The sequence below is a fragment of the Neopelma chrysocephalum genome, unplaced genomic scaffold (genome assembly GCF_003984885.1).
Source record: "Neopelma chrysocephalum unplaced genomic scaffold, ASM398488v2 Primary Assembly neopelma1_96545, whole genome shotgun sequence".
NCBI lineage: Eukaryota > Metazoa > Chordata > Aves > Passeriformes > Pipridae > Neopelma > Neopelma chrysocephalum.
In genome coordinates, this window is record NW_020925190.1 from 778,611 (window position 1) to 791,157 (window position 12,547).

General features: G+C 37.6%; 1 protein-coding gene across 1 annotated transcript in view; it reads right to left on the reverse strand.

Moving 5' to 3' along the window:
• Positions 1–12,547, reverse strand: part of DAPK1 (death associated protein kinase 1) — a 93,993-nt gene that overhangs the window by 21,707 nt on the left and 59,739 nt on the right. The window contains exons 10-18 of the mRNA XM_027708835.1: positions 12,348–12,437; positions 11,844–11,936; positions 10,146–10,265; positions 8,961–9,059; positions 8,056–8,154; positions 6,843–6,941; positions 5,367–5,564; positions 3,072–3,269; positions 1,292–1,390 (exon numbers count right to left, since the gene is read on the reverse strand). Coding sequence (XP_027564636.1) covers positions 1,292–1,390; positions 3,072–3,269; positions 5,367–5,564; positions 6,843–6,941; positions 8,056–8,154; positions 8,961–9,059; positions 10,146–10,265; positions 11,844–11,936; positions 12,348–12,437 — 1,095 coding nt within the window. The remainder of the gene's footprint in view (positions 1–1,291; positions 1,391–3,071; positions 3,270–5,366; positions 5,565–6,842; positions 6,942–8,055; positions 8,155–8,960; positions 9,060–10,145; positions 10,266–11,843; positions 11,937–12,347; positions 12,438–12,547) is intronic.

Sequence of the window (12,547 nt, forward strand, 5' to 3'; positions counted from 1 at the left end):
AAGGGCAGTGTCCACACAGGCAATTATAGCAACACAGCTGTTATGACATAAATGAAGTGCAACAGCTCAACAGCCCATAGCCTTTTTAGCTCATCTCTACAGTATGTAGTAGCAAAAATACATATACACAATGGTCCAAAACAAAAAACCAAAAAAGACAAAAACAGGTGACAAAGGAAATCTCACCAAGTGCACTGCACGCACAGTTCATTACTATTGATTAATAGGAGACGTGGCAATTACAATCCAGTAGTTATCAAAAAGTAATTAGGTGCTAAACTTGCTTAAGCCACAATTCCAAGTGCACTGGTATTCTCCTGCTATGTAAGATACATGCTTAGAGGAAAAAACTGCAGTGCTAAATCTAGAGGAAAACAACAAAAATTTTTGTATTTTCTACCAAATATTACAGAAGTTTTCTCCTTTTTCCCCTCCATTGCAGCTGTCTCAGGAATAATTTGTTAGAACAAGAACTTTGAAAAACTTGAACTCAACTAAAATCTAATGACAACATGTTTTCAATATACAGACCAAAAGTCATTTCTGAGCAGAATACATTGGTTATGGTGAGTAGCAATGAAATGTGATCTAATGGATCAGAAAATAAAATATGGGTATTTTGTTCAAAACACACATAATGGTGTGTACGATGTCTATAATGTATCATGCATTTATGAGGTGTGCATGATGAAGGACACTTCATTCCTGCTGTGGATATGTCAGTTAGGAGGATGTTTCTCACCTTACTGAGAAACAAAAATACCTTCAGTGATACTAATTGGAAGCAGCAGTGCTGGATGATCTGACATGAACAATTTGTTTTACAAGGATACTTGCAGGCTAGTTAACTTATCCATGCAACCACACATCTCCCATCACAAAAATAGATCTTTTTGAGTCCATGAAAGCAAGAAAAATATTTAAGATACATACCATGCATTAGTATATATCTTAAATGTGATGTGAAATGATGTACATATTAATGACAGTGGCCCACTGCACTTATAGAAAATCTAATGATACATAAAAGTAATTCTTAGGTGAAGAAATTATTATGTGTAGACAAAGTAGTAGCTGTACTGTACCATAATCAGTTCCAAATTTAGTTGTAAGATGGGAAAAAGTAGACAATTGAGATATAACATATACTACTCATGTGGTATGACAGTCAACAGACTCCTTTTTTTTTAAATTTCAAAATGTATTATTCTTTTCCTACACCTCTCTATTAGTTCATTTCCTACTGTCATGCATAAAAGAAGCAAGAATAACAACAATTCTCAATACTTACAGAGGTTATTGCTTCCACATTGGCACCGGTAACACAAAGGAACCGGACAACATCAAGAATGCCATTGTTTGCTGACAGATGTAAAGGTGTTCTTCCATACTAACATGGAGAAAGAAGTGTCATTACATTAGTTAAAGAACTTCATTTCAAATTTTATTACTAATAATCAAACATATTATAAAATTATACATCCTGATACACAGCAAAGGTCTTGCAAAACTGCAAGAAAAAGTACTTTTGATTACAGCTTAAGCACAGCTACCTAAAGCGCAATTAAAAACAAAGGATACAATGACTATTTAAAAAATGGGAAACAACTTTATAGCAAAACCCCTCACAACTGTGGAGGAATCCTTTAGAGTTTTTTTGGCTATATTTGAGAATGTCTTTCTAATTCCAGAAAATTTAATTGCATTTTTCTTAATTAAATATGAACCACTTAAACAACACTAATTCTTTAACCTTTAAAACCCTAGGTTCTGTTTCAATCCAAGTATTACTGAAGATTACACATCTGCAGTCTCTCTCTTCCATCCAAAGGAATAAAAAGAATGAATGAAAGAAGGCAGCCTGAAAGGTTATGGGTTTTTTGGTGACAGAGGGAGGGTACTGTAAAGTATTGCTTCCCCAATTTTTTTCTTTTTTTCATTAATTTCTTCACTGACAACAGGTCGTCACAACACCCACTTCTGGTTTTAACTTTTTTCATTTGACAACTGATGATTTTAATTATTGAAACCAAAAGTGACTGCACTGGACAATCCTCAAGTCAAAAGCCTTATTACTCTTTTTAGCTGGCTAATAAACTGCCAGTGCTTTGGAAATAAATAGAAGTGTTAACTAGCAAAGTGTTATTGCCAGAATATGCACTTTTCCAGAAAAAAAAACACAAAGAAGCTACAATACCTGAATCAAACAAATTGTAGATAGCAACATAAAGATTCCTATAAGTAACTTTTAAACTTTGAAGCATACATAAAATTTAAATAGGGCAGAAAAAGACATTCAGACCTAAATATCAAGCCCTAAGCACAACAGCCTGTCAGCAGAGTTCAGTGGCTGACCTCGACCTATTCAAACTAAAGTTTCCTGAAACAGCTTATTTTTCTCTTAAAGATCTCTAGAAGGAAAGCCACAATGTTAAACCTGTAAAGCATCACATTTAGTTAATCCCATACACTGCAGCACAAGCACAACAGAAGCAGCAAACAAGGCACTAGTGTCTCGAAGTTAAGGGGCAGGCAATTAAACATTCTTTTTGGGAAGATTACAACAATTATGGATTGCTTGCCTTTCTAGTTGGCAGTCAGCCACCAATAATCACTGCAATCAATATTTTTAGACTTCCAACATTTAGCAGATTTTTCATAGAAATGTACCAGTCTTCAATTCTGTGTATAAATTACTGTTACATATGAAATCAAGGCCAGCAGCAATGCATTTCATCATCTGTTCTTCAGCATCTAGATGCAATCTGCATAAAGCAAAGCTATACGGCTAGGGAAGAAGGTTGGTATATCCTTCAATGTTAAGAGTTGAGCGGCAAAATATACTGTGATAATTCACCTGGGTTCTTTCTTCATGGATCTTGAATAATTTATTCAACTGAAACATCTTAGGTAAATTTGTGAGGCAAGTATTTTAATGCTTTGCATTTGTCCATTTTAAGAGACAGAAAAATCAAAGGAAAGACCTTTTCATATTAGAGAACTTTAAAAGGTCATCTAATGCAATAGATGAGCTATTAAACAATGTAGTACAGCACCCATATTCCATTTACCTTATTAGTGACATCCAAACTACAATTTGCTTCACAGAGTGCCATCACAATAGGTATGTTCCCATCTTTGCAGGCCACATGCAAGGGAGTGTTGCCATGTCTGTCCTGGAAATCTACAAAACATCCTTGACTGATGAGAGTTTTAACTACTTCTGTTTGACATCTTCTTACAGCAAGATGCAGGGCTATATGGCCATCCTGAAATCACAAGACAGCTTGTAAGTGAAATCTAATAATGCTAAAAATCAAAGTAATTTAGCAAATTGCTAATCAATCTCATGTAACTGGATGCATCACCTTGCCTCAGGAAATACAATGGTTTTTAATTTGAAGGTGGAGGCAGGGAGATGTACAGTATCTGTCAGAACAAATAAACCTTGGGATAAAAGCATATTTCTATTAAGCCACTGGGCTTTGCAGTGGAATGGATGAAATGCAAACACACATTCTGTACTAACAGCTTTCCTAGGAGATAGTGACCAACTGTAACAACCAGATGAATATCGTAAATTCTATTGAAAACTCCAGTGTTTACTGATAGAAGTTAGTGATGCAAAAGTCATGCAATCTGCTTAGTGGTCAGTAATTTTAGAGATAGACAACTGTGTAACAACTTAAAGAGACGATGTAACTGGAAAAAACAATTTAATTGTTTTAGAAGCAAAAAGTTTTTTCTGAACTTACTTTAATAACTATTTAGTTAATGTTGGCAATAAAGGTAGCTAAAAGGACAACCATACCAAAACTATAAGCAATGAAATTCCAAATTTATTTGTTGGGATTACACCATGAAAGACAAATACTTATTCTGAATCAAATGGAATCATATTTTTAAATAGTTTTTATTGGAAATGAGCATGATTTGTCTAATCCGTAGGAATCAAAGGCAACCAGCACATCCAGCTCTTTTAGGTTGATAGTTTGTTGCCAATTACAGAACCCAATGTTCCTACCATTTTTCAAAGAGTGTTACTCATGAAGTGGTAACTGATAAGGAGCTAATGAATCACTGTAGTGGGTTAAGCGTGGCTGGATACCAGGTACCCACTAACTCTCTCACTCTCCCTCTGCAACTGGATAGAGGAGAGAGAAAAAAAAAACAGCTAAGAACTCATGAGTTGAGATAACAGCTGGGAGAGGTCACTTACTGATTACTTTCACAGGCAAAACAGACTCAAAGGGGGGATATTATTTAAATTTATTACTCTCAGGATAAGAGCCAAAGAGTGAGAAATAAAACAGTCTTAAAAACACCTTTCCCCTATCCCTCCTTCCTTCCATGTTCTCCCTCCTCCCCCCCAGCAGTACAGGGGGACGGGAAATGGGGGTTACGGTCAGTTGTTGTTTCTGCCGCTGCTCAGGGAGAGGAGTCCTTCCCCGGCTCCCACGGGGTCCCTCCACGGGACACAGTCCTTGATGGACCTCTCCAACATGAGTCCATCCCATAGGCAACAGTTCTTCCCAAACTGCTGTCCTGTGGGTCACTCCTCCATGGGGTGCAGTCCTTCATGAATGAGCTGCTCCACCGTGGGTCCCCCACAGGGGCCACAAGTCCTACCCGGGCAAAACCTGCTCCAGTGTAGGCTTCCCTCTCCACGGGCTGCAGGTCTCCGGCAGGACCCCGCTCCATCTTGGGCCTCCTACAGGGTCACAGCCTACTTCATGCATCCACCTGCTCCAGCATGGGCTCCTCCATGGGCTGCAGGTGGGTCTCTCCACCCCAATGGTCCTCCATGGGCTGCAGGGGCACAGCTGCTCCACCATGGTCTGCACCACAGGCTGCAGGGGCCTCAGCTCTGGTGCCTGGAGCACCTCCTGCCCCTCCTTCTGCACTGACCTTGGTGTCCACCTTGTTGTTTACATGTTCTCACTCTGCTCTTCGCTGACTGGAATTCTTTCTGCTCAACAACCTTCTGTTCTTGAATATGTTATCACAGAGGAGTTACTATTACTCCTGATTGGCTTGGCCTTGGCCAGTGGCAGGAAACCCGTCCTGGAGCCGGCTGGCATTGGCTCCACAGGACAGGGGAAGCTTCTAGCAGCTTCTGACAGAAGCCACCCCTGTAGCCCCCCCACTGCCAAAACCCAGCTACAGGAACCCACTACAATCTGCAAAAACCCAAGCACAGAAAAATAATCAGTGAACAACCTTAAAGACTATTGCAGCCATCAACAGTCTCTGCGTGAACTGCTGAGAAAGAAAATTCACATCACAGAAACAGTACTGACTGGCAGCACTTGAAGCAATTCCAAGATATGTCTCTGTGACACTTGTGACCTCTGAACGTAACTAACCTTGTCTGTTGCATGAAGGTCAGCCCTGTGTTCTGCCAAGCATTCCACAATATCATGGTAACCCCTAGCAGAGGCTGTCAAGAGTGCAGTCTCCCCTTCTTTGTTTTTAATGTTCACATTGCAACCTGCTTCACAGAGTGCTTTGGCAACACAATAGTAGCCGTGCCAAGCAGCACAATGCAGTGGAGTTTCTTCTTCCTGCCAACATGGAAAATTAAAAAAAACAGAGCTGAACCAAATATGAGGGAGAACAATTCCCAGCTTTAAAATACAGAAAGATGACATGAAAAAAAAGAACAGTCTGCTAAGTAAGCCCTATAAAAAGATGTTGTAATTTCTAATGCTGACACACTCAAAGCAAGAATAACCTCACCTGACATACCAAGTGATTATGATACCTTCCATGTCAGCAAACCTACTTTAAATGTATCCATGCTCCTGAAGCTAACTGTCTTGGTCTCTCACTAGAAAACTGATCCTAATTCACAAGCAACTTCTACATCCTGTGTGTTGAGAGACTAATCCAGTGTTTAAAACAGGTGGATCGCCAAGGAGATGCAAATCCCACTAGACTTGCAGTTTGAGGCAGATCACCCTGCTTACCAGGGTTTTTGCTTGAACCTAGGAAACTTCAAAACATTCACCTTCAATCTCATTGTACATCAGAACAGCTAGGTGGAACACCATTAAGAAACTCAAATGTTTCACAAAAATATGCTAGAAGTAGCCCACTGAAAAGCAGGGAGGACTAAAACCCAACAAAGAAGTAACTGGATCAAATTCTAAGAAGTGGGATCTCCTTTCTGTACCTGGCAAATATCAATAAGGAGACAATTGATGCTGAAAATAGCAGAGGACTTGGACTGTACTCAAGGTTTCTGTAAAAATCTGAGCATAAAGAAATAGACAAAGAGCACGTCCTGTGATTCTTTGGCCTAGGGCTGCTTGAAAAATATAAAGGTAGTCCTAGAGGACTAAGCACCTGGGGAGGCTTAAAATTTGGGTCACAGTTAAATTTGGGTCAAATGGATTTTCTTTTTCTATTAAGCCTCTTCCTTCTTGTTTTTTGACAACAGAGCTTTAAACAAACTCTCCCAAGCCCTCCACTCATTTTCAAAAATGAGCTTGACACTGCAGAAAAATCCCATGGCAGCTAAAACTAAGCAGAAATCAAGGCGAAAACTAATAAAAATCTTCAGCTGAACTGACAGAGCACATACCACTATCCATTCCTTTGCAGTGCTGAGTTTCTCCATCTTTAAGCTTTCATTTTTGAGAGAACTTGTGTTTCATAACAGTAGCAGGTTCTTGCAGGTTTTTTGCATAGTCTTCATCTATTAAGAGCTATCAAAACCTCCATAATTCTGTTGTTTTTTTTCAAATGCTAACATGCCAGAGGCTACAAGGCAAGACTTAAAGTTTTGACCACTCATACAAAGCCTTGTTTGTTGAAAAAACCCAGTGTTCATGACTCACCTTGTCTTGAAAGTTTGGATTGGATCCAATGCTACAGAGAAATTGAACCACATCCACGTGCCCATACCGAGCTGCAACATGGAGAGCGGTCTCCCCAGACTGCAATTACAGAACATGCCAGTGTAATTTCATATGTCACCCCTAGATATACACTGCCTGTACATCGTGTACAACCTGAGTGCCTGTGTGCTGCATGGGATACTCCTCCCTCTCCCACAACTCAGATGTGCATGATACACCACCACCTGACAAGTAGTTATTTCTTCAAAGGCTTTCTTTTTACAGAACCTATTTCCCACGTTATTAGTTCCAAATCACAGCCACAATGGGATTTCTGAGCAATATGAAGAGGAAGCTGTGTGTGCAATTGGTGTTGAAACAGATGTCCTATTTCTATTCATACTATTTCCATATGCACCTCCCACCCCCTGCATATTCAAATGTAAGGAACTGGCCTAGCACACCTTAGTACATCCTGGTGCATTTTGGTCATTACGTCTAATTATTTACAACACTTTTTTGAAATTATATGAAAAAGAAATGGTATTTTTATTAAGAGAGTAATCTCTTTCGTAGTAGCCCTATCAGGACTCAAACACTAATTTTCCTAAAGTACTTTGCCTTGCACTAGTTTCCTCAACAAAGCAAGTGGTTTCACAAGTATAATTGCTTCTGTACTGGAGCTTTGGCTAGTATAAAAACATTGCTATGGTATAAGACTAACAGCCACTAGTTTCTAGGGCAAATGTTGCTCAAATAACACTGCTGAAGACAAGGTAAGTGCTCATCAGTTATAAATTGTTAGGCTTCCTTATACTCAACTTAATAACAGTCAAATTTACTTGTCAGACAAAAGTGATTTTCAATCAAAAGGAATGAAAAAGAGAATCACGATTTCACCCTTATTTCCAATGAGAAATCTAGTCGTCAAGTGAAAATTAATTTAGATTTGTACTTCCCCACCTACCCACCATGTACTCACCATATTTAACATGCACGCTTGGCTAATATTTGTCAGGAAAATAATCAGTACATCCAGCTCCTGTAAAGCTCTGTTATCATAGCCCTCTATGTCAGCTCAGAAAACCACACTCAAAAAGCCAGTCACATTCTTGGAATTATGGCCCAGTTGAAAATCATTCCAACCTCTCTCTTTGCTAAGATAAAGCTATAGAAAAATGCTCTCTGCATGAAAAGGGAGCTATTTTCTTACCTTATCCTTAACATCCAAAGGACATTCATTATCTTTGAGAAATTTCAGCGTTTCTACATGACCATGTCGAGAAGCCCAATAGATTGCATTAGATCCAGCCTGCCAAAAATATTTGATTTCAAAAGTTATTGATGAATTTAGAATCCTAATTCTAGATGTTCAGCTGAGGTACACATGTGCTTAGATGTACACAGATACACTGAAAAGCTATTCAAGCTTATATGAACACATTCACTTCTGAAAAAAATTTCAAATTGGTTCAACAACCCCACATACCGACAGTGACAACAAAAACCTCTATGCAAGGATGATTAACAGGATTACTAACTGTTTGCAAGGATAATCCTCTTCTCCCTTGTTAGGGAGTTTTTTAGAATGAACAGTCATGAGATAAAAACCTTTCCTCTTCTTACTTTGCCATGTACTAGATGGAGAAGCAGATAGTTCTTCAAGTTTGCTTTAAATGAAAACCAGGCTGTTACAGCACATTTTGAAATAAAAGCTTGTTGCAAAGCATATCCTCCATCAAATATGAGTTTTAGTTGTGGTATTCCCCATGGCTAAAGTGTGTATTTATCATTTCATATTAAATAAAGTTCACATTTTTGTTTTAGGGTGATCACTAATTCGACCTGCTTGAGGTAGTTTTGTAAGCATGAACTACATTTTAAGATTAGTGTTCTTTGAATTACTTCATCTTATAAAGTGATCAAAATCAGAGGATATACACTCATAACAAATGACATTACTAAAGATTTGTGTTTATGTTTTTGCTGTGGAAGACAGAAAACAGGATCTACAGCTCAGATTTTTTAATTTCCAATACAACTTGGTCTGAACTACTTGTCTCCTGCTAACTGTACTGAAAACCTTATAAAGAACAGTTGACAAAGCAGAACCCCAACCTTATCTTGAACATCAATACGAGATCCACGCTTTAAAAGCAACTGAAGCATCTGAATGTTTCCACAGCCGGCAGCAATCAGTAGTGGAGGTGTTCCATGCTAACAACAAAATACAAGCAAGAATGATATAATTAATTTTTGAAAGATTAAGGAAAGAGTGGAAGAGAAGGCAGGCATTGAATGTTATCTCTGGATTTCCACTTTCAAATTAAGTCTTCAGGAAATACTGTATGAAAATAATTTATCCCTTTATTAAAAAAAATTATTACACAGCAATTTTCCATATTTTTGAGATGAGTTCACACTAAATGATGTATCACACACTAAATGTATGCTTTTCAAATTAGGAATATTACTGTTAAGCTCTCATTAGACTAGTTTGGCAAGAACATTCCTCTTTGCAATTTCTTTGTACCTACCACACCACCTCAAAGCCACCAGCAACATCTAGGAAAGTTAAATGGGACTGCACCATTAAAACCAAAACCACAGTGATTTCTTAAATGGTTCAAGACCTCATCAGAGTAAAATAACAGACACTTTACTTTTATATTGTTCTTCATAAATATTTCTCAAAATACTTTGTAATGAAGGTCAGTGTAACCATTCAAAAAAAGTGAAAATCAGGGCGGAGATGATTTATCCAAGGTTTAACAGCAGAACAAGCACATGAAATTTGGTCTCTTGGCCTCAGCTCCGAGACTCCCAATAGTACATCAGCAGTGCACTGAAATACCATAGTGGGCAAGCAATTTCTTTACTGAAAATGAACGCTACCATCTAACTTCACGTAAACTTTTTTTGCACTTTGGAACTTCTGTTTCTAGCAACGCTTTGCAAAATCAGTTTTGGCAGTCTGGTTCTGCCATCTTCATTTGCCACAAGAAACAACAACTGCAAAAAAAATCAAAGCTGATATCTGATTTACTAGATTTCTTGATAATAGACTTGAGTAAAACCTTTCAAAGACCTAGGTAAAAAATTCCATTTTGGGCTCCATTTTAATGTAGTTTAAGAAGATTGAACACACAACATGATAGAATTTCTCCTAAAAAAAAGGCAGAATTATTTCCCATCCCCTCATCTTTTCAGTTCAGGTGTTACATTTCTATTTTACAACCATGTTGCTCTATCCAACAGGGTTATAGCTAGTCCCCCACGCACCTCAACAAAGACCCACACTACCTTGTTGGGTTGATTGACATCGTAATTTGTCAGAGATCCCAGAAGGTGCTGCAATCCAGGTACATTGTCATCATTGATGGCATGAATAATAGCTTTCATCACAAAAGAATCTTCCTCATCCTTGCAATTAAACGAGAAAGAAGAAAAATTTTTAGCTTCAAGAAAAAAATCTCTATCTCAACAGTTGCCAAGACGTCTAAAAAAATTAAAACCTAAAATTTTCAAAGTATTTTTTTATAAAAGAGTGCTTCAGCAGCAAGTTGTAATCCTTCATGAAACATATGGCTAACATGTACGTATGTTATTCGAAAACCCACACCAAAAACCCCCACACTTTTTCTAGTACAATTTGCTTCCCTCTTCTTCACATAAATCCTCATTACTCACTGAGATTCCAAATAGGTTCTTTTATTAGGTGTATTCTTTTTTTCCTCCTAGGACTTTCAATAGATGTAATACTTGCATGACAGGAAACTAATTCCATGCATATATGTGAACATTAAAAAAACCAAGAGGTACACAAATACCAAGTGAAGTATCAGGTTTTGTGCCATCCAAGAATACAACACAGGAGAGGTACTTTGGACCAAACTTTCATCTATTCAAATGGATCAGTTAAAAATCTAGAATGTAGATACCTCTGCAGGTATAACTTTATTTTTCTCCTATACACTAAAAGAACTAAAATTCACAGAGCCCATTATTTGGATTGGTCTTACCTCGTCTCTCCTGAGGTTTCAGATTTTTTTAGGACACTTAACATTAGGCTACAATCCTTTTTGCTGGAACACAGGAGTGAAATGCTGATCCAGTGTTAAAAGACATACAGATAGCTGAGGTGGGGGAGAGGGTAGGAAAAGGAGGGCAAAAAGATAGAATAAAGAGCACAGAAGCAGAAAGAGAAGGAAAAGTGGAAATATGAACACCACGTTGCACAGAAGGGACACGGGGAAGATAATATGCATAAAAAGGGCTCTGCAGAATTTTTGAAGTTTGATCCTGTCAATGCACAGAAAAGATGATATTACCCAGATCTAAACATATTGACACACATTCTTTTCTGATTACAGGAAATTTATGAAGCATGTATTAGAACTTGTGGAGTAAGCTAAGAAGAATGCTTTTGGATTTACAAGCATTTGCAATTGCAAAACATACAGCAGTTGCTCTTAACTACTCAACACTAGTAGGCACATGTAATACCAGAAACTGAATACTGGCCAACTTTAAAATTTCCTCCTTAAATAACTGCTTGTTGTGATACTGCTGTCTCATATTCATTGGATTCAGGAGGGACTCGATGATTTTGAGTATTCAGTTTAAAAAAAAAAATGAAATATAAGGAATATTATTTTACTGTACACAATGAGTACAGTAAAATTCAAATGCCACTTTTTCACAATACAGTTGCTACAGTACAAAACATCCTCCTGAATCAAATTTCAAAACCAAGACAGATGAATTTTTGACACTAGTTATCAGCCTCAGCATGGTAATCAATAAGGTAAATTTCAAGGTTTGTGCCATGCAGAAGATCATACTATGGATAAATGACCTCTGTAGCCTTAAAATCGATTTCTTCCTACACATGAGATTAATTAATTATGTACATTTTCAATAGCCCAATATTTCTATTAATTGGAAACTTGTAAATTTCATCTGCAGTAAAACATTCTAAACATATAAGAACACACTTACCAGAGTATCATCACTTCTAGCGACACTCATGTTACTTCTGGACAAAAAAGATCTTGATAATCTTTGGCACAAGGATATTAAGCGCACTGATTGCTTTGTAAAAACAATAAGAAAAAAGCCATATGTAAAAAAATTAAAACAGATACTTGTGATAAGATGCTATTGCAGACATTTTAAAGGACTTAGCAAAACAAACTGAAGTTTGGCTTCAACATCCCCATCTGCTTTGTATATTGCATTTGAAACTTCAAATTCTTTTGGCATTTATAATCCAAACAGAAGCACAAAACAAACAATCCACGCACAAGCATTTGTATGAAGATCATTTACAAAGAAGTTTTCTCCCGTACCACCATGCTCAAACACTTAATTTACTCCAAATGACAGGGGAATGTGCTTCTTCTTTCTTCTTCTCCACTCTTATATGCACTGATGGTTCCCTGGAGCAGGCAATGCTACTGCATTTGTATGTGCAACATTTTGATGCATTATTGAATGACTTACTTTCCATTTTCGTCGTGCTGCAAACTTCTTGAACTTCTCCATATTCACTGCAGAAGCTTTTCTGCTAAGTGCTTGCTGGGTGTCTTTAGGCTACGAGCAAATAAAAAAGCTGTTCTAAAATATCCCATAATTTCTGTATGTAAGACTGTCATTCAGTGATGGTTTCCACTCATATTATAATAGTATCCTAATCATACTAT